Genomic DNA, 24,204 nt, shown 5'->3' on the forward strand with positions numbered 1-24,204 from the left:
TTCCTGATGCGTCAAGTAGCTTAGACTCCTTATCTGGTGTCGGGGCTTCATCTGATGTTTGTGAGTTTGATCTCTTGCGTGCATTGGAAACTACAAGTGAGTCTAGTGGTACTGGACCTTTAATATATGCTGGGTCTGAGGGGGCAGTCTTATATTTTTTCTCTATGTGAGGGTTAATGACTAGAGTTCTGACTGGGTCCTTGAAGACTTCAGGAGCATGCTTAATCACTCCTTGAAGCATTGGTAAAATGGATGAGGCCCTTTGAGCATTATCAAAGGTATCCATTAGGAAGTCCTCCTCTACCGGGTCTGTATGTATGTCTACCCCATGATATTGTGCAGCCTTGTGGATTATTTCATTAAACCCTATAGTGTCTTCTGGTGGGGAAGGTCTTGAGGGGTATATGTCATCCTGAGGGACATTTGGGACATCTGGGGTGGTATAATCATCCCAAAGGTCAGGTGATCCTGTAGGAGTAGCTGGATCAGGTATGTTACCCCCCATATCATCAGAGCTATCATCCCTGTTGTCATTGTCTGGTATGATAGAGGATGCTGGGGAACGTTGTGGTATGGGAGGATGTGGTGAAAGAGAAGGGGAAGGCAGTCTTAAGGGGGAGGTAGCCATGTCCTTCTTCTTTGAATGCGGAGCTGGAGTGTCCAGTGGTCGCTTTTTTGAAGCCAAGATTAACTGTCCAGTAATTGGATCTTTAGCTATAGTCTTTTGAGCGGGGGGGCGTGGCTTGGCGCCGATGGTGACGGCCGCTTGAGCGCTGGGCTCCGCAACCGAGCCCCTATTGATCCTGTAATATAGCCCCTTGAGACCCCCGTCTCCCACTGAACGACAGGGGAAGGGACTGCCCCCCCATCGGAGCCGTGGCTGGGGACTGAACCTGCTCTGGGGACCCGGGGAGGATCGTCGACGCACTGGCCGGTGCGCCAAGTAAATCGAAACCCAAAATGGCAGCTACAAAGGAGCACTGAGGCTCCGGACATCCGCGACCACAGGCGGGCCTGCGAGTGTCCCCGATCGCCATGGCGGAGCCTAGCGACGTCGCCTGGAAAGCGGCTGGAAACCGGAGGGGTCGTGAGCGGAGACCTGAGGAGTGAACCGGCCGGGCTGGGAAGCTGTGCTACTGCTCTGGGAGCTACCGCCGTGGGGGTCATAATAACGATCTTCCCCGGGATCGGCTGGGTATGGCAGCGCTGTTCGCGCAGACCTGGTGGGGCGAAGAGCGACGACAGCGGCGACCTAGAGATTGCGGACTGCGTGGAACCGGGGACAAATATACCCCCTCGCGGTGAGAGCCGTGGGCCATCCCCTTCGGGCCGCTCGCTGCCCCCCGGCGAGGACGGAGCTGCAGGGCTTGTCTGGAAGGGGTCCGTGGATTACCCTCTTGTGCGGCGGCGGATCTCCCCTGGAGGCAGTAGGAACTGCGGGGCACCTTGCTGAACATTCCTGGACCCCCCTCTGCCCCCCGATAGATGTTGTTTGGCTGCCTATGAACTGACCCGGCAGGGCTGGGGGGAACCGCGGGAGCTCTGCGTTAAGGAGCCCGTGGAGTCTTCCTGGAGCCGCAGGCTGTGAGTTATAGCGGCGGCGGCAGGAACAACCGAGTGGCCTACATCTGGCCATGCCCCCACCGGGTCCCCCGGGCCCTCTGCGGCGTGAGCGGAGTGGAGCAGTGCTGCAGCGGCAGTTGACGGCGGGGAGTGCAGCACGGAGGACCGGGTGAGGCGCTCTGTGAGACGGAGCTGCGTGGGCCGGCGGTGGAAAAGGGGGATCTGTGCGACAATGTGAAGGCACTCCCAGAACTAACCTGATCACTGGTGGGGGAGCGCCGCACCGGGTGCTACTGAATGCTGAGGACGGAGGTCGAAGCGAGGGCATTACGGCGGCTGCGCACCTTGTCATGAAAGGCCGAATGAGCATTACCACTGCTGCTGGAACAGAAAGACGCTAGACAACGGGCATAACGGGCGAAGGGAGCTGGTGGAAGACCTCCGGTGAAACTGTGGGTGCCCTCTAAGTCGCGTAAACACTCCCACCCTAATTTCTGAACTCTGGGCTGCACCAGGGCGCTGAGAACGAGAGGAGCGCAAGTAGAGCTGACCTGGGTGGAGCAGGTCCGCCAACGTCCAGGACAAGTGATGGTAGGTCAATGAGCTGGAGATCGGGGCCGCGCTACGCATGGGGCAGCGTATCCTGAGACCTGGGGGGATCCACGTTGCGGATCACCCAACTTGTGCGCCCACGGTGGGGACTGGTGACCGTCACCGGCCTGTGCCAAATCTGCCATGACATCTGTGGATTAGCTCGCAGCCGAGAAACGGACTGGTTTGATCGGGGCTGTTGACGCGGTTGTCTACATAAACATAGCCTCGACGGACATCACCTGGGGCCATATTCTCCCGCCGCTTTCGTCTTGATCTTGGGCCCGAACTTTCTGGACTGCAGGTTGGACAGGTGGTGTCGTCGTGACCTGGGAGGGCTGGGCCGTGCAGGGGCCCTCAGTGCTGGACTATAACGACCTTTCAGCAAGAGCGGGGAGAACGGCGACTCCCTAACATGGGGAAGCTCAAAGGGAGCAGGAGCGGCGCTCAACCAACGTCAGATAGCAAAACGCCTGATAAAGGGGAGAAAACGGACCCCGGACAACTGCGAGACCCCCAATTGCAGACTCAACTGGACAAAATCCTGACTGCTATAGCAGAGTCCCGCACGGCGCTGCAACAGGATATTGCGCAAGTGGCCACGGGACTGGGCCTATTGAGGGCTGACCATGGAAAATTGGCCGACAGAGTCAAAACGATGGAAGGTACACTCCACTCCCTTGAACCATCGCAGAAAGACCTCAAAGCCACCATGACTAATGTATTGGAGCGCATCGATGCGTTAGAAAGAAGAGAGGAGGACGCCGAAGGGCGCAATCGCCGGAACAACGTCCGGATAGTGGGCCTGCCGGAGAAAATGGAAGGGCCGGACAAGGTGCACTATCTTAAGAACTGGCTCCAAACGGTGGTGGTGCCAGAGGGCCTCTCCACCTTCTACACTCTGGAGCGTGCACAGAGTCCCGGCTAAACCACCGCAGCAGGGTCGACCCGCACGTCCGGTGGTGGCCCGATTATTACACTATCGGGATAGAGACCTACTGCTCCAGAAAGCATGTGTGAATGGCCCCTATCAAGTAGGGAACAGCAAGGTCAATATATTCCCGGACTATACATATGAAACACGGCGCCGACGAACCTCCTTTCTGACTGTCAAGAGAGAACTAAGAAACGAGGAGCTTCAATACTTACTCCTATTCCCAGCTAAACTACGAGTCATTGTCGATGACAAATCGTGGTTTTCGACACTCCAGGTGACGCCTGTGCTTGGCTAGAATTATACAAGGCCGGAAAGGATGGCAACGAACAGAGAGCGAGGATCATTATAGAAGAACTACCACCACGGAAGTCACGACGGATCCGTAACAGGCAGAGAGGACTGAGGAGGCCTTCTCCATCACAGACAGCAGCAGAACGGCAAGATATCTTGGACGTGGTGTCTGCACTATCAGGAACTCAAGATTCTCCGTCGCAGGATGGCATGGAGTCGGAAAAGGGTAACGAACAATCGGACACTGAACACTCGGAGACAGACAGCGTGCCCTTGCCTGAGGTCAACCCAGCAACAGCAGAGGGGATGCTGGATGAAGGATAGACGTACTCGGTGAGCCGTATGGGGTCAAAATGAGGACTGTGGAGGACTGCCTGCTATGGGCTCTGGGAGGGAGTCGAGGATGGTTGGTGGGAGATGGATGGCATTTGGGACATATCTTTAATTCTGGCCCGGTTGTATTGTGAGGAGTGCAAGAGTAGGGCGGCGGCCCGTTGGCGCACAACCCTCCCTCACTGCCCTTATGGCGTACCCACAGTGTCTACTGTTGGATTAGTTACATGTTAGGGTTCAAAATGGTTTGGATGGAAGCTAGATGGATGTTGCTAGGTCCTGTTCTTGGGGGGCTGGGGAAGTTTAAAGGGACAAGGGGGAGGGCGCACCACCGATGTAAATACACTACCACGTTTAGGGCACCTAGGGAGTGGTTGGGGTGGGATGCACAGGACACTGTGGGACAATGGGTGATTCTGCTGGCTTACGATGTATAACCTGGAATGTGAGGGGCCTTCACACTGACAACGCCACAAGATTCACGCCTACTTGGTGCGCAGAGGGATACATGTTGCATTACTCCAGGAAACTTAAAGGCTGAAGGGGTGGCACTACAGCGTAGATGGAGGGGCAAGATGTACAACACTACATATTCTGCGTTTGCAATGGGTGCACTAATTTGGATTAGAGCGGGAGTTCCTTTTCAGGTAACTAGGCAGACGATAGACCCTGAGGGCAGGTTTGTGGCCTTTGCAGGGAAACTAAGAGGTAGGGATGTTGCTTTCTGTAGTGTATATGCACCTAATGTTGATCAGTTGAACTTTCTGGCGAAAATATCTGGATCTCTGGCGCACTTACTTGCCGGTCCATTAGTGATGGGTGGCAACTTTAACTCCATAATGGATACTTCTCTAGATAGGTCACACCCCCCGGCTGATTCTCCGATACACCGTTTAACCAAAGGCAGGCTAGAATGGCAGGCACGGTGGGGGCTGGTGGACGCCTGGCACGCACAACACCCACAAGACCGAGACTACTCCTATTTTTCAGACATGCATGAGCTGCACGTGAGGTTGGATGCAGTGCTGTGCTCCCCAGTAGTAATGCCGGCCATTGCGGGGACTGAATACCTGACTAGAACGATATCCGATCATAACCCCCATACTGGTCACCATGCAATGGATGCCTGGAATCTCATGTGTCCCCTCTTGGAAATTGCGTCCCGAGACGTTCGACGACCCTCTCTTTCATGCTGCGCTGGAGAGGGAATTACTCAGTACTTTGAAGAGAACACTGGCACGACTGGGACGAGGGCAACTGAATGGGATGCCTTTAAGGTAGTCATTAGAGGGCTCTGCATAGGGAAATATGCAGGAGTGCGGAAAGTACTCTTAGACGATTTGGTAAGGGCCGACAAAGCGCTCTGTGAGGCAGAGCTATTAAGGCCCGGTCACCCTGAGCTACAGGAAAAGGTCAGTGAGGCAAAAGAGGCGGTGGCGGCCGAAACGGAGCGCTTGCGTAGCTTTGACCATAAAGCCTACACAGTGAGGACCCATGCAGAGGGCGACAGAGCGGGGACCCTATTGCCTTGGCTGGCCAACCCCATGAAAAGAGGTTCCCCCATTGTAGCCTTACACACAGCGAAAAGACAGGAGGTTTACACCCAAAATGAGATTTTACGGTGCTTCACAAGCTATTATGAAGATCTCTACAAAAGCAAACTGGTGGCCGGAGATCCGGCCGTAGATGTCTTTCTGGAGGATCTCCGCTTACCTGAACTAGACCATGAACAGGCGAAAGAACTAGGAAAGGATGTAGAGCTAGGAGAAATACGAGGCGCCATTAAGCCCATGGCGCACAACAAAACCCCAGGATTGGATGGGTTGCCCATAGAATTTTACCTGACCTCTTAGCCCCGAGACTCTTAGAAGTTTACAAAGAGGCGAAAAAATGAGGGCGGCTACCACAATCTATGCGGGAAGCGCTAGTGGTGCCTCTTTTAAAGTCAGGGAGAGAGAGCAGAGACAGAGCATCTTATAGACCGCTATCAATGCTAACCACCGACTACAAAATACTGAGCAGCATTCTGGCAGCTCGATTGCTACATCACATGACCACGCTAGTCCATGAAGACCAGGCTGGTTTTATACCAACGCGGAATACGACCGCGAACATCCGGCGGTTAATACGCCTGCTGGAGGAAGACCTCCCAGAGGCACGACAACCAATGATACTGTTGGTAGATATTGAGAAAGCTTTCGACAGCTTAGAGTGGGAGTATCTTTGCAAGGTACTGAGGCGCTTTGGTGTGGAAGACGACTATCTACAATGGACGAAAGTACTGTACACGTCGGCAGTGGCCAGAGTGAGAATGGGCACGCTGATATCATCTCAATACCCCGTGGAAAGAGGAACGAGACAGGGGTGTCCGCTGTCTTCACTGCTCTTCGCCTTGGCGGTGGAACCCCTCGCGATCTCGATCCGGACGGGAGACCACTACGGGGGATTGCGGAGTAGGGATGGTCAACAGTACGTATCGCTGTATGCGGATGACCTGCTGCTCTTCCTTGAAGATGCTGACAATGCAATGATGGGAGCGAAAAATTTACTAGCAAACTTTGGGGAAGTCTCAGGCATGAGAGTAAACTGGTCCAAGACGTATTTGTTCCCAGCGCGACGGGGGGAGACCCAACCCTCCATGATATGAACGGTACGATGGGAGACCGTATGCCTGAAATACCTAGGCGTGCACATTTATCACACGGCGGCTGACCTGCTGGAGGGAAATATTGACTGCGGGATAAGGGCCTTGAAGGGCAGCATGGCCTTTTGGGCCACCCTCCCATTATCAGTGACAAGCCGCATAGCGCTATTAAAAATGATAGCGCTTCCTAGATTCTTGTATCATTTTAGAACACTACCAGTGTGGATACCTGGCTCCATTTTTAAATTACTGAAGTCATTGATTGTGTCTTTCCTCTGGGGCACGGGACGGCGCAGAGTAGCACAGGCGACGCTCATAAGACCTAAGGCAGAGGGAGGGCTGGCGGTCCCAGACTTTGAGTTGTATTACCTAGCAGCCCAACTGCAGATCTATACACAGGAGATAGCTCGAGAATTTAGAGGACCAGAACATACAAGGGGTCGAGGTATGCCTCGCCATGTCCTCTCCTTCATTGCGCTGCAGCAGAGACTAGACCTTAGGGATCTATCACAAGAAGAGAAAACGATCAGACTGTGCTGGAACCGCTCGCAGCGTAGGGCGGGTGTATTGCACCCGTATGCCCCCGAAATCCCGCTCGGGATGGTGACGGCGCTACCACACGGCGGCGACTGGTCGCAATTGCAGGCCTGGAAGGAGGCGGGAATGCAAATGCTGTGAGACCTATACGAAGATGGGGCGCTATTACCCTACCAAACACTCCTGGAACGGTTTGATCTACCGAGAGGGAGTTTCCTGCTGCACGCATCATTGACGAGAGCGATACAGACACACTGGTGGAAAGGACTGTTGGAACCAAAGACAATGATGGCTTGCCAATATACCATGATGGCGGTGGGGACCTTCAAGGCGGTCACGTGTCTATACTCCAGAATGCTCAATGAAGGATTGGCACCTCTAGATGCGCTGAAAGAAAAATGGGAAATAGATATAGGAAAAGACATCCCTGAGACGACGTGGACGCAGTTAGTGCGGAGAGCCTGGAAGGGCACGAGACACGCAAGATTCCAGTCAGTACACTTCTATATCCTTCACAGAGCATATCTGACGCTGGGGAAGATCAAGAAATACTTTAAAGTAGACGACGCAGCGTGCCCCAGATGCACGAAAGCCGGGGTGGAATTGGAACATATGTTATGGACCTGCCTAATGATAGATCTTTACTGGAAGGAGGTAGGAGATACCTTGAATGCGGTAACAGAGCGGCGATTAGAGTTTGATATGGCCACTAGTGTCCTGCACTGGTTCCCACATACGCCCAAGAACAAGATCACGAGCAACTTTATAGACATGGGGCTAATATTAGCGAAGCGCGAAATTACAAAACACTGGAAAGCGACAGTGGGGCCCAATAGCGCTAGGTGGAAGAACGAGTTCCTCAAGTGGGCCGGTAGCGAAAGTGCGATACGATATCAGCTTGCGCGTAGGCAAAACAAGGAAAAAATGTTAGAAACAGCACAGGCATGGGAAGCTTTAGTACAGGCTCTGCGCGACTATGGGACGCAAGACGAAGGAGTAGAGTAGAATGCTGATTGAAGAATGGCCCGAGACATGACAGGCACATCACATGGAACAATACACGATCACTCCTGTGCACGCATATTACAGAGGTTAAACACAATGGACCGCATCGGTGATGGGGGTTCGGGGAGGAGGGAAGGAGAATAGGGTTTTGTTAGAAGTAATGACAGGGGCGATCCTAAAAACCTAGTTTATACTGGTGCACTGTTTGTATCCATGACCCGTATTGTATATGCAGATGGGGGGGCTTCCTTGACTGACACTGTGGGATAGAGATAGCGAGGGTTATGTAACAGACTATGTATGTTTTGTGGAACAAAAACCAATAAACTAAGTTTTCAAAAAAATAGAGTCTTTTGAGCAGGGTCTGGATAAGGTAAATCCTCTGCCGGAGGTTGATGTTTTGGTGCGGAAGAAGGTTTCGGCACCGACGCGGCTTGTTTTGGTTTCTTGAAAATGTCCTTTTACCGGGGAAGCAGGAGTCTTTTTCGGCTCCGAAGCTTTTTTCGGTTCCGAGGATTTTTTCGGTTCCGGAATGGTTTTTGGATCCGATGGCTTTTTCGGTTCTAGTGGTTGTTTGGAATCGGGTTTGCTTAGTTCCGACCTAGGCTTCGGTGCCAAAGGAGTAGTGGTATGCTTCGGCGCCGATGGTTTGGATGTCGGCGTAGCCGGTGCCGTTTTCTTTTTCGGTGCCGGTAAATGTGCGCCGGCACCGTGTGAAGGCCGACTCGAGCCCGAGTCGCCTGAAGGCTTAATTGGCTTCTTAGCCGGGCCCGAAGGCGGGGCAGTAGAAGCAGTGTGTCGGTGTGCACCCGAGGGCGAGGGTGTGACCGGGGCCTTCATTGAATGTGTCGAGGAAGGGTCGGGGTCGACGGTCTTACTTACGACCCGCTGTGCTGGAGTGATGTCCTCGACTTCCGAGTCTTCTGCTTCGGAACCGTTGTCGACGTCGTGTTGTTCTGGGACGTGGACCCCTTCTTCAAAGATGTCGTCCGGAATGGAAGTCGAAGATTGAGCCATTATTCTCCTCGCTCTTGAGTCCCGGATAGTCTTTTTGGAGCGGAAAGAGGCACAAGCGGAACAGTCTTTGGCCTCGTGCTCCGGGGAGAGGCAAAGGTTACACACTTCATGAAGGTCGGTGTGGGGGAACTTCGACCGACATCGAGGACACCTCTGGAATGGCGTCCTTTCCATGAGCTGGAGTTGAGGCCTAGGTAGGCCCGAAGGCTGTCGACGACGACCAGAATTAAAGTATTCGGTGTTGACGAATAGCGTTGAGTGGAAAAGCTTTCGTAACTTATTTTCTGTAAGTTGGTGAGGATTGCGCGCCAAAGGAAATTGGTTGCCTCGAACACAATTTTTTTTTGCTTTTGCCAATCTTTGTTAAAAAGGTGAGAGCCCGGCAGCTCCCACACCATTAAGGTTTTTACAAAAACCATGCCTAAACAAGTAATGCATTGCCAAAACCAAAAAGGCTGACCAACAATTTCAGACCTACTGGCTTTACAAGTGCTTGTTTATTTTTATGTTTCCCATAACGTTATTAAAAATGGTTACAATGATTTTCCAGTATAAATATTTTTCGGAAATACTAGCATACCTCAATATATTTTACTAAATTATGTTGCAAAGAAATGGTGCATAAAATTTTACAGTAGTTTAACGAAAAGTTTCAGCATTTTTTTGTGAACATTTTATTTTGAAAGCAAAGAATCATCAAACTTGCTTTCAAGCTTCTGCAAATATTTGCATCGAATCAGAAAGCATTTTGGGAGCAGTACACAAAGCCTCTTATTGCTAAACATTGAAAATGTGTGTACACGTTTTCATACTGGAAAAACAGTTAGTAGCGCAGTCTGAGCTTACAACATTTCCTTAGAGCGCTCAGCCTAATAACAAAGGCTTTGCCTTAATGAACCATAAATACAAGTTTGAACAGCATTAACACATGGAATAAAATATTACCTTAACTGCAGTCAATACCTTTCTATGATCTATGGTGTGGTAAACTGGGAGCCAAAGCGTTTGTGCTGTAGGGGGTTGGGCCTACTTGTCTCAAGGACAAAATACACATGAAAACCCTTGACCACAAACAATATGTCCCGGGCGTCTGGCTATAGAAATTCCACATCCCTGCTCCCAGTATGTTAAATCTAACGATAACTAAATGACAAGTGCCACTGATTATAAAGACTTATGATAGGTCAACACTGAGAGTTTAGATAATTCTGTTCTCAGCCTTATTTCCTCGCTATATTTATGAAAATGGGTTTTAACCCTTGATTTGTCCTCTTTAATAATACTCCTCTGGTTCAAATACAAAGAGGATAATCGCAACGCATGAAAGGTTTTAGAGATGTAGCTCAGCCATTGGATTGAAAACCCCTTATCCAGGCTAGGACAATCCTGAATTTTATCCCTACATAATGACGCCTTTGGATTCATCCACACGCTAACCCATAGCAGTAGAGGAGCTAAATGAACCTTATCTGTGATATATCCTTGCTTTTGTACAGAAATAATGATAAAAGGTAGAGGTTTTCCTCTGCTTGAAGAAGAGAAGTATTATGAAAACCCCATGCCCCAGCCTATATGTGGCGGCAGTAACACACTGGGTATCATTCACTTTAAAAAAAGGGGCAATACTCCCTTTTCCCAGGGGCCTGGAAAGTCTTCAACTTGCTCATGCAGACCACATCGATTAAGGCGTGAGCTATTTAATTGTGAGTGCCAAGACCCTGACGTGATGCTGGTGAGTGGTTATCCCCAGAGGAACAAAGGCGGCAGTGGTTACAAAACGGAGATCGCTCGGAAGGGGCGCGAGCCTTCGCGCTGAATGAATGCTGATCTGGGTCTGCGCGCAAGAGCCTCTTTTCTGGACTTAAGGGTGGATTTGTATTCCCGATAAGCGGTCTGTCCTTAGACCAAGCTCTTGAACTGGCGGTGAGCGCCTTCCTCAGTCTGTGATTTGCCACCAAGCTATGCTCATCAAACCAACGGGGTACTCCCTTATCGGGTTGAATAGGTTTAAGCATGATCGGGCTAATGCACTGGGTTAAGCTGTCATAATGGACTAACATGGCTTCTCCTGTAACTTTTGCCAAGCAGCTGAGAAGCAACCTCTGTTGCGGCTTTAATACTGTAGTCAAAGTATTACTTTAAAACAGTTTTTTAATCATTTTTTTTAGCAGTTTCCTAACCGAAATTAGCTTTATTAAATGCAATAATGTAGATCAATATTTTCCAATTCAGCAGCGAGCCTTGCTACAGTGACAACAGTGTTCGGGGCTTTTACACTCTAAGGACAGGTTTAACATTACATTTCTACATGTCCTTCTTTTATGGGCAATAGTGCCACTATAGAAGTGACTTATAAATATTTAAAAGAAAGCTTTTGACCTGTCAACAGGGGTTAAATTGACAGGTCGAAGTTGCAGTTTAAAACTGCAAAAGACCGGTTATAAATGATAGGCCTACCCAGTCATGTTTGCACTGTCACTGTAGTGTATGGCATAATAGTTACTGCAGTCCACTAGAGGCATTTAACTTACAGGCCTTGGTTACAATTGGTACTATGTACTAAACACTCGCAGGTAAGTTAAAGGTGCCACTTCGTGGGATACCAATTTCACTATACTTGAAGAAGGAGCACAAGCACTCTCTCTGGCTGGCTAGAAGGGGTAAAGTGCACAGAGTTCTGTATCCAGCAAAAAGACCTAGGTCCAGCAAAGAGCGAAAAATCCGGGGTGATCCTGCAGAAAGGGCAAATCTCCGACAGGTTTAAAGAGGAAGGACTAAGCAATTAAAACACACAACAGAAATGACAGCACCATTACAAGGTCAAGCTATCCCGAAAGCAATCCTCAGAAAAGTTTCCAAAAATAGTGAAGTCCTGAATGCAGCAGACTCTTTCTTCCAAACTGCCAGGTGTAACAGCTGACAAGACAGTGACTAAAATAAAAGGCAGAAGACCCATTTATCTGAGAATGTATTATGTACCTCTCCCGTGGTAGTGAAGAGAGGCTTGTTCCAGTCAAAGAGAAGATCTAGAAAGGTCTACAAAACATATGTATCCCTCTGGATTGAGGTCAGTATAGCAGGGGAACGTCTGCAAACACACGTTGACCAAAAATGCTATCTTTGTGTAGCTCTTTGTATAAATCTTTAGTGAGGTCACATACAAAGCATTTGCGCAATCCAGAGAATTGTACCAAAATGATGCAAGGACTGATCTTTAAAAAAAAAAAAAAACATGTTAAGATGGGTGCAAAGTCTTATATCTCTATAGGCTGCAGTGGGCTTTACAAGGAGAAGATATCGGCCATGCAAATTCCTCAACTGAGATGCAGAGGAGAACATATTTCAGCGTTACGGTTTACAAAACTAAACTGCTTGGGTGGGAGGGGTTGTGTTTAACACAAGGTCATCTCCACACAAAATGCAAAAACAGGCCTCTAGTATCTGTGGCGAGGACAAAATCAGGAATCAAACTCACTACACTAAGTCTATGTGTTGCAGCTACAGGGGAAAGGGCATACCAGAGACACCTAGAGATTCTCCTCTGCCAGCGTGTTTAAAGGTCAAATAAGCAGTCCTGGAACCAGACACAGCTTTGGGACTAAGGCATGAGATACAGAAGCCAAAGGGGGATATTTCTCATTGTAAAAGATCAAAATAAATTCCTGCTTGTGCGTTCCTCCTGATAAGTAGAGGGGAGTTGCATGTATGCAACGTAAATATTAAACACAACGCTTCCCCTTCTAAAAGAAAAAGAAAACAAAATAAGAATCTTGCAACGCCTATGACTTGATGAAGAAACAAAACTAACGAGAAGTCAGGCACTCTCACTAAACACAGATGCCTGTGAGGCATTTGTAAAATCAACCAATTACACTATGTTGAGTACCAACAAAATGCAGTGATACCAAAAACAGAAAACAGCCCTTATGTGAAACAGCTGCAAGCACTGGCATTCCTCTAAGAGTTACTGTGGTAATACTACAGGAATGCTGGATTACATCCAACAGGCTACACATAGTGCAATCACATTTTTCAAGCTCACAACACTGTTCCCCTGTTGGTGCTGCTCGTCCCGATTAAAGAATTCTGCAATATGTGATTGCTAAATTCCATCATGTGGTTTAGGAACGGCACTATGATATGAACATTCGTACACTGCTTGAGCGTGCATCAAAACCCATTTCTAAAACTGCTCTGAGTTTTGGTTGGTATTTGAAAAAGTAGTTTCTAGATGGCGGTGACTGAAGGTCCCATATGTCCGCATGTATATATGGAACAGCCTTAGTGAAAAGCCTCAGTATAGCATTAGCCCTGCTGCTCCAGTGTCTCCTCAGCTGCCACTCTTCACTATGGTGCCAAGAATTAAAATGCTCAGGCCCTTTCCGGGATCTAATTTAAACTTCTCATTTGAAGTCTGCTTGCTAGTGTATTCACTTATTGGTCAGCCTCCGAGTCCCAAGCTGAACAAACATGATGTTAAGTAACCAACAAGAGAGTTTAATAACTCCTTTTTGTTGAAAATTCATTTTTCAACTTAAAACAAACAAGGCTCTTTAGAAAACGTTGATCTTAAAGGCTATTAATATTAAAAAAGGACTGGAGAGTTAGTGCCAATAAAGTAACAGTAAAATGCTTTCCTAAAATAGTTTAAGTAAATGTTTCTTATTAGCCAATTCCTCATGAAGGGTAGAGTAAAATACTTAGAACCGCACGGGTAAGTCCTGAGCAGCATTTTAACTATGTGCGTATAATCTCACACAATTTCAGTTTTTTTAGTTCTATCTATTTTGCATAATTTCTCTCTTCAGTGGTTACAACTTCTATATTTTTCACTTGGAGGAGACTGGTTCGGGCAGAAAATGTTTTTGGGCGATGGCTATAAAGCGGATATGCGTTGGGGCGAAGCACTGTCTGGCCAAACCATGTGCTGTGGTAGAGGCACTGTCTGGTCAAACCAGTCTCACGCAGGTATCTTCCGTGTATTTGTTATTTTTTTATTTTATTTTTTTATTTTATTTTTTTAACACAAGTTATATACTTACGCAGATTTTTTATGCAGACTGGAGAAATTTACTTTGTATAATCTTCACGAAAATATGGGGATTTTATAACAATTTACCCACTTGAGTAGCTCAAAGCACCTACCATCTTGGTCAGGTGGTTAAGAAACCTTGAGCTGTACTAAGAAAATTACGCTTACATAACAGTGGCCTGGGGCGTGTAGTGCAACAGCAGAACAGTTGCTAATAGTAACAATCCTCTCTCAATTAGCTAATTAAGGAAAGATGAGTAATTTGAATCGAAAGTGGTAATTGGCAAGTATGCAAACTTGTTTAGATTTTGCTTTTGAGTATTTACTATCCTTACCCTGAAAAAGGAAAGAAGCAGGTAAAACAAGGAACGTTTTCCGACTGTACAGTAATGGATGTTTAAAATCTAAAATTGTGAGAAGGTAAGCACTCTTCCTTTTGTTCAGCTCATGCAAAAAGAGATTAAGCACCAGCATAAGCGATCCTTCAGCACTATCTTTAATACTGGGTTGGTCGTTGAGTACGAGAACGGCCACAAATTGTAAAAGCATGGGCAAAAAATCTTTTCTAGCATTTTGCTGTTACAGCTAAATGGAGATAAAGATGTGGAAGTGCATACAGATCTTGATTTGGTTTACTTTATAAAAGCTAATTCCTCTACCTCTTTCAATTGGTGTTTTCCTTAACTGTTTACTATTTCAGTCCAAGAAAATTAAGTAAATAAAATTAAAAGCATAACAAACAACAAACATGCTGCATTTAACTACCAGAGATTACAGATGGAGTATTATTTTATTTACATGTTATGCCTCTAAAGGTGTGCGTATAGGATCCCATTTTACACTGCACTAATGTATTTTTTAGTGTAATTCTTGATTAAAGATTTTGTCAAAACAATCCATATGTTGCAATGCAGTAAATATTACCACAATGCCATTTAAATGCACATCAACTTGAAGATGTTCAGAACGAAAAGCTATTGATTTTGCAAGCAGTCACAAAGTGGCTATTACAAAGATTAAATCTAAGCACAGGAAGGGCGAGGAGTTGAAAAAAACAAGCATTTGCAATGCAATAGGTCTCGAATTTGCGAGAGTTTAAGCTATTGGCATTGTAAATGACAATGCCTTTTATTTATCTGTTTCACTAATTAACACATAAATCAAAGGCATTGTCATTTACAATGCCAATAGCTCAAACTCTTGCAGAGTGGTGCAGAGTAGAGTCATGTGGCAGAGTGCAGAGGTGTGGAGGTGACTGAAGTAAAGTGTATTGGCACAGTGTTACAGAGCATAGTGACAGAGTGGAGCGGCATAGAATTTAACGGCATACAATGCAGCATCGTAGAATGCAGTGGCGTAGTTTAGAGTGGTGCATAGTAGAGTGCAGTGGTGTAGAGTGGAGTGGTGCAGAGTAAAGTGGCATGGAGTGCAGTGGTGTAGAGTGGCAGAGAGTGCAGTTGCCTAGAGTGCAGTGATGCAGAGTCCAGTGGTGCAGAGTAGAGTGTCATAGAGCGCATTGGCCTAGGATGCAGTGGTGTAGAGTAAAGTGGCATAGAGTACAATGGTGCAGATTAGAGTGCAGTGGCGCACAGTGCAATGGCAGAGTGCAGTGACGTTGGGTGCAGATGCATGGACTGCAGTGGTTCATAGCAGAATGGCATGGAGTGGCATAGAGTTGAGTACAGTGCTGTAGCATAGAGTAGATTGTCTCAGAGTAGAGTGAAGTTAAGTAAAGTGGTGCAGGGTAGACTGCAGTGACGTAGAGTGCAACAACCGATAGCAGCGAACAATGCAGCGTTGTAGATTAGAGTGGTGCATAGTATAGTGCAGTGGTGCAGAGTAGAGTGGCGTGGAGTGATGAGAGTGCAGCAATGCAGAGTATAGAGTGGCACAGATTGCACTGGTATACAGTGCAGTAGTGCAGAGTAGAGTGAGAGTTCAGAGGAATAGAGTGCAGTGTTTCAGAGTAGAGTGTAAGAGTGCAGTGGCGTAGAGTAGAGTGGTTCGAAGAGTGCGGTAGCATAAAGTGCAGTGGTTTGGAGTATATTGGAGTACAGTGCAGTGGCATGGCGGGAGCAGAATATAGTAGATTGGCATAGAGGGCAGAGGCATAGAGTAGATTTTTTCAGAAGAATGAAGTGGCGTGGTGCAGGATAGAGTGCAATGGTGTAGAGTGTGATGGCATAGAGTAAAGTGGTGTACAGTGTAGTGGCAGAGAGCAACGTGGTGCAGAGTAGATTAATGTGGCATACAGTGGATTGGTGTAGAGTGCAGGGGCGTAGAGTTGAGTATTACAGAGTAAAGTGCAGTGGCATAGAGTGAAGGGGCGTAGAATAGATTGGAGTGGCCTCGAAGAAAGCAATGGTATAGAGTGGCGTAGAGTGCATTGGCATAGAGTAGAGTGGTGCAGAGGTGACAAAAAGGGTGGGATCGCTAGGCATTGAGACAAGCATTGGCCTAGCCAATAGGTCTCGCCTTTGGGACCTTATAAGTGTTTAGTTATCCAGTACAATATTCTTGGTGCAACAACATCAAGTGCTGCATGGCTAAACACTTATAAGGTCCCAAAGGCGAGACCTATTGGCTATGCCAATACTTGTTTTTCCAGCTTTCAGCTGTGAAGGCAAACATCCATTGGGAACTTGCGGTCGAATTTCCCAAGATTAATAATTTTTTTTAACATATTTCAGCACCCGTGGTGAGGAAGGCGTTGTAGTTCCTCAGGCTCGGGCTCCTTGATCGCGGCCATTGCGGGCCACATACGCGTCGTCCTGCCGTGGGGGGAGGAGCTTTAGTTGTTCCCAAGCAAGGAGGACAGCATTTAGGAACCAGTGGGCAGGAGTTACAATCCTACTGGAGAAAACAATCCCTTGCCTAGTCTTAGAAATAGCCTGATGGCTTCAAGCCAGCATGCTTTCTAAAAAGTAAGCTGGACCAGATTGTGAAACAGGAGAAGAAACCATGGAGAAATCACAGAAAATTAAAGATGATGGTCTCCATAGATTTTCCAGAGAACCGCAAACGAATCAATCGCTTAAAGACCCTTCTTTAATATAGACTTTTGTCAGGAAAAAAAAGAAAAAAAAGGAAGCTTAACATATCCTTTGGTCCCTTCAATTGAATTCTGTTTGTTGCGTCAGTTGCTTAATCAGAGTGAATGTTCTTTGCAAGTTTTATTCTCTGATGCTAGTTTGTTTGCTTAGGCCCAGTTTGTGTTGTCTGTGTGCTGCAGCAGCTGCCTGTTTTCGTACTGTACATGCATAAACTGGTTTGCATGATGCTCAGTTCCTAATCATTTGGGCCTTGTACGGTAACCTGTTTAGAGATAGCCTATAAGCAAAAGTGCAGTAACTGTGTAAGCTGCCTTTGGGTGGGATAAAACGTCAGGTGTCATAAATGCTGTGCTGGATCAGGCCGAGAAGGAACTAATGTTGGATTAAAAATTGAAGATGGGGGGGGGAGGTGAACGGTCTTCGCTAATTTGCCCCTATGTGTGTGCCATGGGTTGGAAAAGATTGACATGTAAGTGAGTTGATAAAGGGTAAGGGCTGAGAGAGCATGGTTGAAAAATTATTATGAAGGGGTAGTGGTGTGGGGGCGATATGAAGTAGCAATTGTAAAAGTGGTTAGCTGTCCACAAGATAAATTCTTAATCTAGAGAGATCTCTGCAAACAGAACCTTTCATTGTGATTTAGCTAGGCACTGCACTTCAGAAAATGCTTGAGGCTTCCGCAAAGACTGAAAGACTCCACAGTCCATTTTGTGTTGCCATCTAACAGAACAAATGGAATAGAAATATTGATGATGAGCAAAATGGGTTTTAAACTCAAGGCACTGAGGGGTAACCAGGGACAATTTTCATCTGTAATAGATTGGTGAATGGGGCACTAATGACCTTAGAAACAGAAGTGAACTATCCAAACATGTGGCAAATTGACAAATATAGCCTTCACCGGGTGCCCACAACTACATCCGAAAGTGTATGTGTATACTCCCTTATTTGGCTTGAAAAACAAAAATTAATCCACTAACTTGATTCTTGATTATTTACATCTTTCCTGTATTTGATTGCATATATTTTAAGCCTCACCTTCCCACCAGCTTTCCCTTTAGGAAAAAAAGGCAAGCCAACAACATTACAAATTAACAGAAGCCTAGAAAAATAAAGCATACACATGATCTACCTACACATGTACTTACTTCATAGCTGCATAGTAGAAAGATCCAAACCAGAGGGTGGATGTCACAAGATGCACTGGAATCAAAACTTTACCGTACTGCTTAAAAGTTCTTTTGAACCTTTGCAACAGAGAGAGTGATCGATCTTGCAATGGGTCAGTCTCCGCTACGTTAGGTTTCTCTCCAGCATCAGTGGTGTTTTCCGATACAGGCTCTTCTGTGACGCCTGTGCCTTCTACAGTGGTGGGCTTTTCAGGCTCCTTTTGAAGTGGGTTCTTTACTGGAGTCTCGCTGTGTGGGGCAGATGAATGAAGCCACATTTTTGAGGGTCCAAGGACGACAGTCATTTGATGCCCAATGACTGCTGCATCTGGGAACCGCTTTAAGCACCAGCCCCGTTGAAACTTACTGGTTTGGGAGCATACCAAATATGCATGGTCAGTGTGGTGGATCAAAGCCTGCAGAAAGCGTCGCTGCATTATGAACTATGGTATTGGTTAGGACCCCTAAAAGAGACAAAGATTAATGGATAAAGTGGCCACACTTGTTTTGTGTTTATTTCACAACACTTGCAAATAAGGAATACAATTTTTAGGTAAACTGAGTGCTTGGTCAAGGAAAGAGCAGGAAAGTAAAATACACATGGAAGTATATTTTGTATATGCATCGAATGTGAACAAAAGCTTGCTTCCTGCTAAAGAAACTGGTACCTTTGCTTAACTGTAACAAAACCCTAACCTTTTACATACAACTTTATTTAAACAGACAGTGTTTCAACCAATAATCGAAATACCTGGAATATTGAAGAAGCGAAAAAATGCACTATAACAATACGCAACACCTCATTCCGTTACATGAAAGATGATCATAAACTTCCGTAGTCATAAGCAAGTTTCACAACATTTTCTACAGTATGGAAACATGCCCTTTCCTGGGAGCGTTATAAATGACTGCCGACAGCTTTTCAATAATGCTGTAGGGTACAATAAAGCAAAGCAAGGAGCGAAAAAGATATAGAATGTTGGAAAGGGACTTGGTGCTGAACTGAATAGCGTACCCGCATTCTATGATACTTGCAATATGTACATCATCCATGGCATGCCAATTTAGCATCAGAAATGTTCTGCAGATGACAGCAGTGATTAGTGCACCAAGAAGTAAACTACATCAAGAACCAATATCCTGGAAATGTTCGTGTGAGTGAGAATACAATCTGGCAGGAAAAAGGCTAACATTTCTGGCAGAGCAGAATTCTTTTGCTTTGTGCAGAACAGACTACACACACGCACACACTTCCCACATCTAAACTGCTATGCCTTGGTGGTGCTAACTTCCTTAAGACAATGCATGACGTTTGAAGAATCAAATATGCTCTTCTTGTTATAAAACACGTGCTGAATTCCATCCCAAAAAGAATCTTTAAAAAGCCACATAGACTACAAGGTAATAATACAACGGCAAGAATGTCTTACCTTCAGCTTGCAAACGGTGCAGAGTGCAAGATCACGGCTAGAGGTATATTTGCAATCCCACAAGGCACAAAGGAAGAGTTTGGTCAAGAGACGTTAGTCACAATTCCAATAGAATACTGAAATGCATGTTGGTGGACATGTGCCTGGCTACAGTATAGTAAATCTTTGTCCGGCAAAGGCATGGAGCTGAAGCAAGAAAAAGGAACCATGAGATATGAACAGCAAGACAAACTTAAGGAACACATCAAGACATACATTGGCAAAGTCAACAGGTCTGGGCTTGGCAAGTATGCATGTTTTGCAAATAAACAGAATGGAACTTTAAAGATCAAGAGTAAATTAAAGTAAAAAGTCAGTTTTTTAAAGACGGCGGGAATATGCTTTAAAAAAAGAAAGCAAAAACATGAACCATTGTGGGCCACCAGTCCTGGCACTGAAGTGCACTATTTTATTGATGATGTGCACACAGGTTAAATGACATTGCTCAAAGTGCAATCCAATCAATGGACGAAGGGGGATGACTCGGTGGTCCATGCAGTTGTGAGTGGAAACAAAAAAACAGGGCTGACGCAAAGTATTTTTTATCTATGATATTATAATTACACGTGCCTGGTTCATCCTATGCATGTCAAATCAATCCTGGATAAGGATGAATGCTGGTATTGCTCATTATTTCAGTCTTCCATACATAAGCTAGAGGATGCAGAAGTCTTCGCACCTCTGTTTACTCTCTAGTCTATCCAGGTTTATATGGACACACAAAACAAAAAAATATTAATCTGTATAGAAACTGACTTCATGCACCCAAATATATGCTCATTAGGGTGACATCGAAAGCAACTAACTACTTGCAGTAAGGAAAAAAGTGATGTGACTTACCCCTGCATTCAAACGGTACAAATTTCAGCTAAGCCATTTTCACTTCACAATCATCAAAGTAATTTCTACCTATTTAGTTCTAAATTCACATTAAGTTGGTTGAGAAAAGTTTTAATTTTGTTCTTGCATAATAGGTGAGAACACCTCTACGCTGACCCACTGACAAAAGCAATATGGGATATTTCATGTTAGCCCAAATAGGCTACGGCACTTTAACTAGCAGTGTCAATTTAACATAGAAAGGTCTTGTTACAAGTATAGGATATGCAAGATGTGGTGTCTGCCAACAATGTCTCTTCAGGGACTAACAAACAAGAAGAAATGATTAATCCCAAAGACAAGTGAAAGAAGTTATAAAGGAGAATAAACAATGCAAAACTAGCAAAAAGGCTGTCACAAAAGCAAGTATTTCAGAATTGTGGTTAAAGTTATGAAGCCTAAAGGTAAATGGTTTCCATCGAAGGCGTACCATTAACCACTATTCACCTCAAAATGCCATGAGAAAGCTTGGGGGAGAGAGAGACAGAGAGAGAAAGAGAGACAGAGAGAGAAAGAGAGACAGAGAGGCAGAGAGGCAGAGAGGCAGAGAGGCAGAGAGGCAGAGAGGCAGAGAGGCAGAGAGGCAGAGAGAGAGAGAGAGAGAGAGAGACAGAGAGAGAGAGAGAGAGAGAGAGAGAGAGAGAGAGAGAGAGAGACTGTCTTCAGCTGACATGCTTCTTTGGGTAGAATGCTGTACCTGGAATTAGGTTTGGCAATATTGTAGTCCCATACATTATAGATGATTGAAAACATCGAATATATAGGTAAATAAATGTTAAACATTAAGGAGTTTAATGATACCCTATTAGGAGGGTCTGTGGATTCTGCCACCAAACATCTTCGAGGGGATTGTGTGGTGATTAACTGTAAATATCATGGACTACCAAGACGATTGCTTCAAAGCTTTAACATGCAGCATACATAAGAGGAGGGTACAAGTATTGTACCATTAGTGTTATTTTTAAAGGCACCTGCAACCAAATCCCAGGGCAAGGCCTCCTTTGTCTGCGGCAGCAGTAGGGAAACCTTCAATCTCCAAGTAGCGTGCTACTCGCTGAAAAAGCGCTTCAACGTCTCATCAGTGGTAGTAAGCACTATATAAATGCAATTACAATACAATACTTACAACAGATTTCTCCCCCTGGCCAGTCTGGACAATAATGACGGACTTCCTTTCACCCATACACGTACATAAAAGGAACAGCTCTGGCAGGTATACCCACCAAAATAAAATGGGAATCCAAATCAGTATCCCACATTAAGATTTGTTAGCTGGTACATAGCAGGTATCAGATCCAAGATATCGGACCCAGAGTGGCTCAACTTCATAATACAGTATGATGCGATAATGTTACAGGAAACATGGGCGCATACTACATTTTTCTGGATGGGTACAAATGTTTCTGTGTACCTGCTAAAGCCATTCCAGAGCAAAGAGCACAGGGTGGGCTAGCTATCATGATCCTCATTACCAAGCTATTCAGGGCCACTCCTGTACCCTTAAAACACCGGGGGATCCAGGTCTTGTGGATAGTGGTGTCAGGTGATTTTAGTTTTTTCTTGGATAACGTTTATAATTCTGTGTATGGTTCTGGCTGCCAGGTTGAGACTTTTCGAGGTGTTGTCAGTTCTTGAGACTAGACCCCTCTCTAAACTAAAATGTTTAATGTGGTATTGGGCGGGGATTTTAACACCAAAATGGTCCGGACCTCTATTACTCTTGACCCTTTTGTGCGAGGCGATACCTTTCTTTGTCCGTCAGTAGTGGATGAAAGAGGCAAAAGGTTGATTAATGCGCTTGGCAAGACGGATCTCCTGAATGTAGGAACTATTGTAGCATGGACGTCAATTCAACAAAATGCCTGGAGTAGCGGAAGTGACATTGAACACCATTTGACCTTTACTTGGCCTCAAACACACATGCTTTTACATACTAGCACATTCATACACTTTCGTGCACATAAACACTCTCACCGGCAAGCATACAAAATACATTTAACAGCATTTTTTACATACCTTAGCTTATCTTACATATAGGGCCATATTCCAGCTAATGTACTCCATTTTTTACTCCACCAATAGTGAATATTATTATTCACTATTTATATAATTTAAAAAATGGACAGAAACCAGGCAAGTGGAGCGCCAACCAGCATCCACTAGAAAGAGCTGCTCCTGTGTTCCAGGCACTAATTGTGCCACCTATGAGGACAGGGGTGACAAAAGCAGTGCCAGGGGTAGCAGTGGCAAGCCAGGGGTCACCCATGCGACCCCTAAATGGCATCCATGGATTGTAGGACAACCATTTGACCTAAAACCAATGTTTGTGGGCTGGGGAAAAGGGTCAGTTATTGACTATATCTTCATCTTAAGGTCTTTGAAAAAAAACGTACGAGCGGGAGGTTGTTTTGGAGACCTGCTACAGTGACCATAATCTTATTGAAGTAGATATGTTAAGAACTACTGGAGGAACCGCAATATCTGTGTTTCGTAGACTTTAAGTCTGCTTTTGACTGTGTTGACAGAGAACTTCTTTGGGAAAAGCTTAACAAACAAGGAATTCCGCATAATCTCTTACAATTGATCCGGCTCCTCCACACAGAAACTTGGGTAAAAGTAAGGTTAGGTGAGGGAAATACACTAACCAAAAATATCTCTACATTGAGTGGCCTAAAACAAGGGTGCATTCTGGCCCCTTTACTTTTTAACTTATTTTTAGCAGATCTTTCTACAGACCTAAATGAAATCAATGCACATTCCCCAAGGCTAGCAAATAATCTGATATCTAATCTATTATATGCCGACGATGTTGTACTTTTAAGCCAAACTGAAGTCGGCATGCATTGATTAATCAATGGGATTTTTAGGTATTCACAGGAAAATGGCATGCAAATAAATGAAGCTAAGACCAAAGTAATGGTCATCTCAAAAAATGGTCATCTTAAATCCAAACAAGTGGTTATTAAACGGAAAAAAATTGCAGCAAGTAGCTGATTATAAATACTTGGGAGTTACTTTTAATGACAAAGGCAACTTTCAGACACAAAAAACGGACATTATAAGGAACGCAAACTCCCTAGTAGGGGCATTTAAAATCAGAAATCAACGGGAGATTTGTCTTATCACCCTTTATTAAAAATAATTGCCGCAAAATAATTGCCTGCTCTAACCTATGGTAGTGAGGCACTCAATGGTCAGAGATTATTAATATAGCCGTAGCTAAAACGTACAGATCCTTATTTTCTCTCCCGAAGAAGGCCTCACAAGCTCAGGTGAGACTTGAGTTTGGGCTAAACAATCAATGCTACGCAAGGAAAGGGCACATACTAAAAGTATGGAACAGAATAAAAAACGACAAGGATAATGAAATGTCCTGCTTATTGCGGCAGGAAGTGAACAACAAAACAAACACAAATGTCAGCTTCTGCTTAAACAGCGCTATTGCAGAATTTGGTATAACACCAATCTGGGAAACCACAATTACGTCGGAGAGCTTCAAAAAATCAATAAACAAACCCACTAACTACCTCTCCATGATTAAGGATAAAGATACTCTGGTCAAACGTAGCCACGCATGGTCAATTGTCTCTGGATATAAGAAAAAAAAGGTTCAAACCTATCTAGAAACTGCATGGTCTAAGAAAAATAAACACATTTTTATTAATGCTAGATTTGGCTTCTATC

At 45.5% G+C, this 24,204-nt stretch overlaps 1 protein-coding gene across 3 annotated transcripts in view; it reads right to left on the bottom strand.

The window, feature by feature from the left end:
- MIMS1 (mitochondrial inner membrane scaffold 1) overlaps positions 1-24,204 on the bottom strand; it is a 181,132-nt gene that overhangs the window by 142,624 nt on the left and 14,304 nt on the right. For all 3 annotated transcript variants that reach the window (XM_078687506.1, XM_078687504.1, XM_078687505.1), the window contains exons 2-3: positions 19,603-19,788; positions 18,152-18,636 (exon numbers count right to left, since the gene is read on the bottom strand). In XM_078687506.1, coding sequence (XP_078543632.1) covers positions 18,152-18,609 — 458 coding nt within the window. In that variant the 5' untranslated portion in view covers positions 18,610-18,636; positions 19,603-19,788. The remainder of the gene's footprint in view (positions 1-18,151; positions 18,637-19,602; positions 19,789-24,204) is intronic.

The sequence above is a fragment of the Lissotriton helveticus genome, chromosome 4_1 (genome assembly GCF_964261635.1).
Source record: "Lissotriton helveticus chromosome 4_1, aLisHel1.1, whole genome shotgun sequence".
Classification (NCBI taxonomy): Eukaryota; Metazoa; Chordata; class Amphibia; order Caudata; family Salamandridae; genus Lissotriton; species Lissotriton helveticus.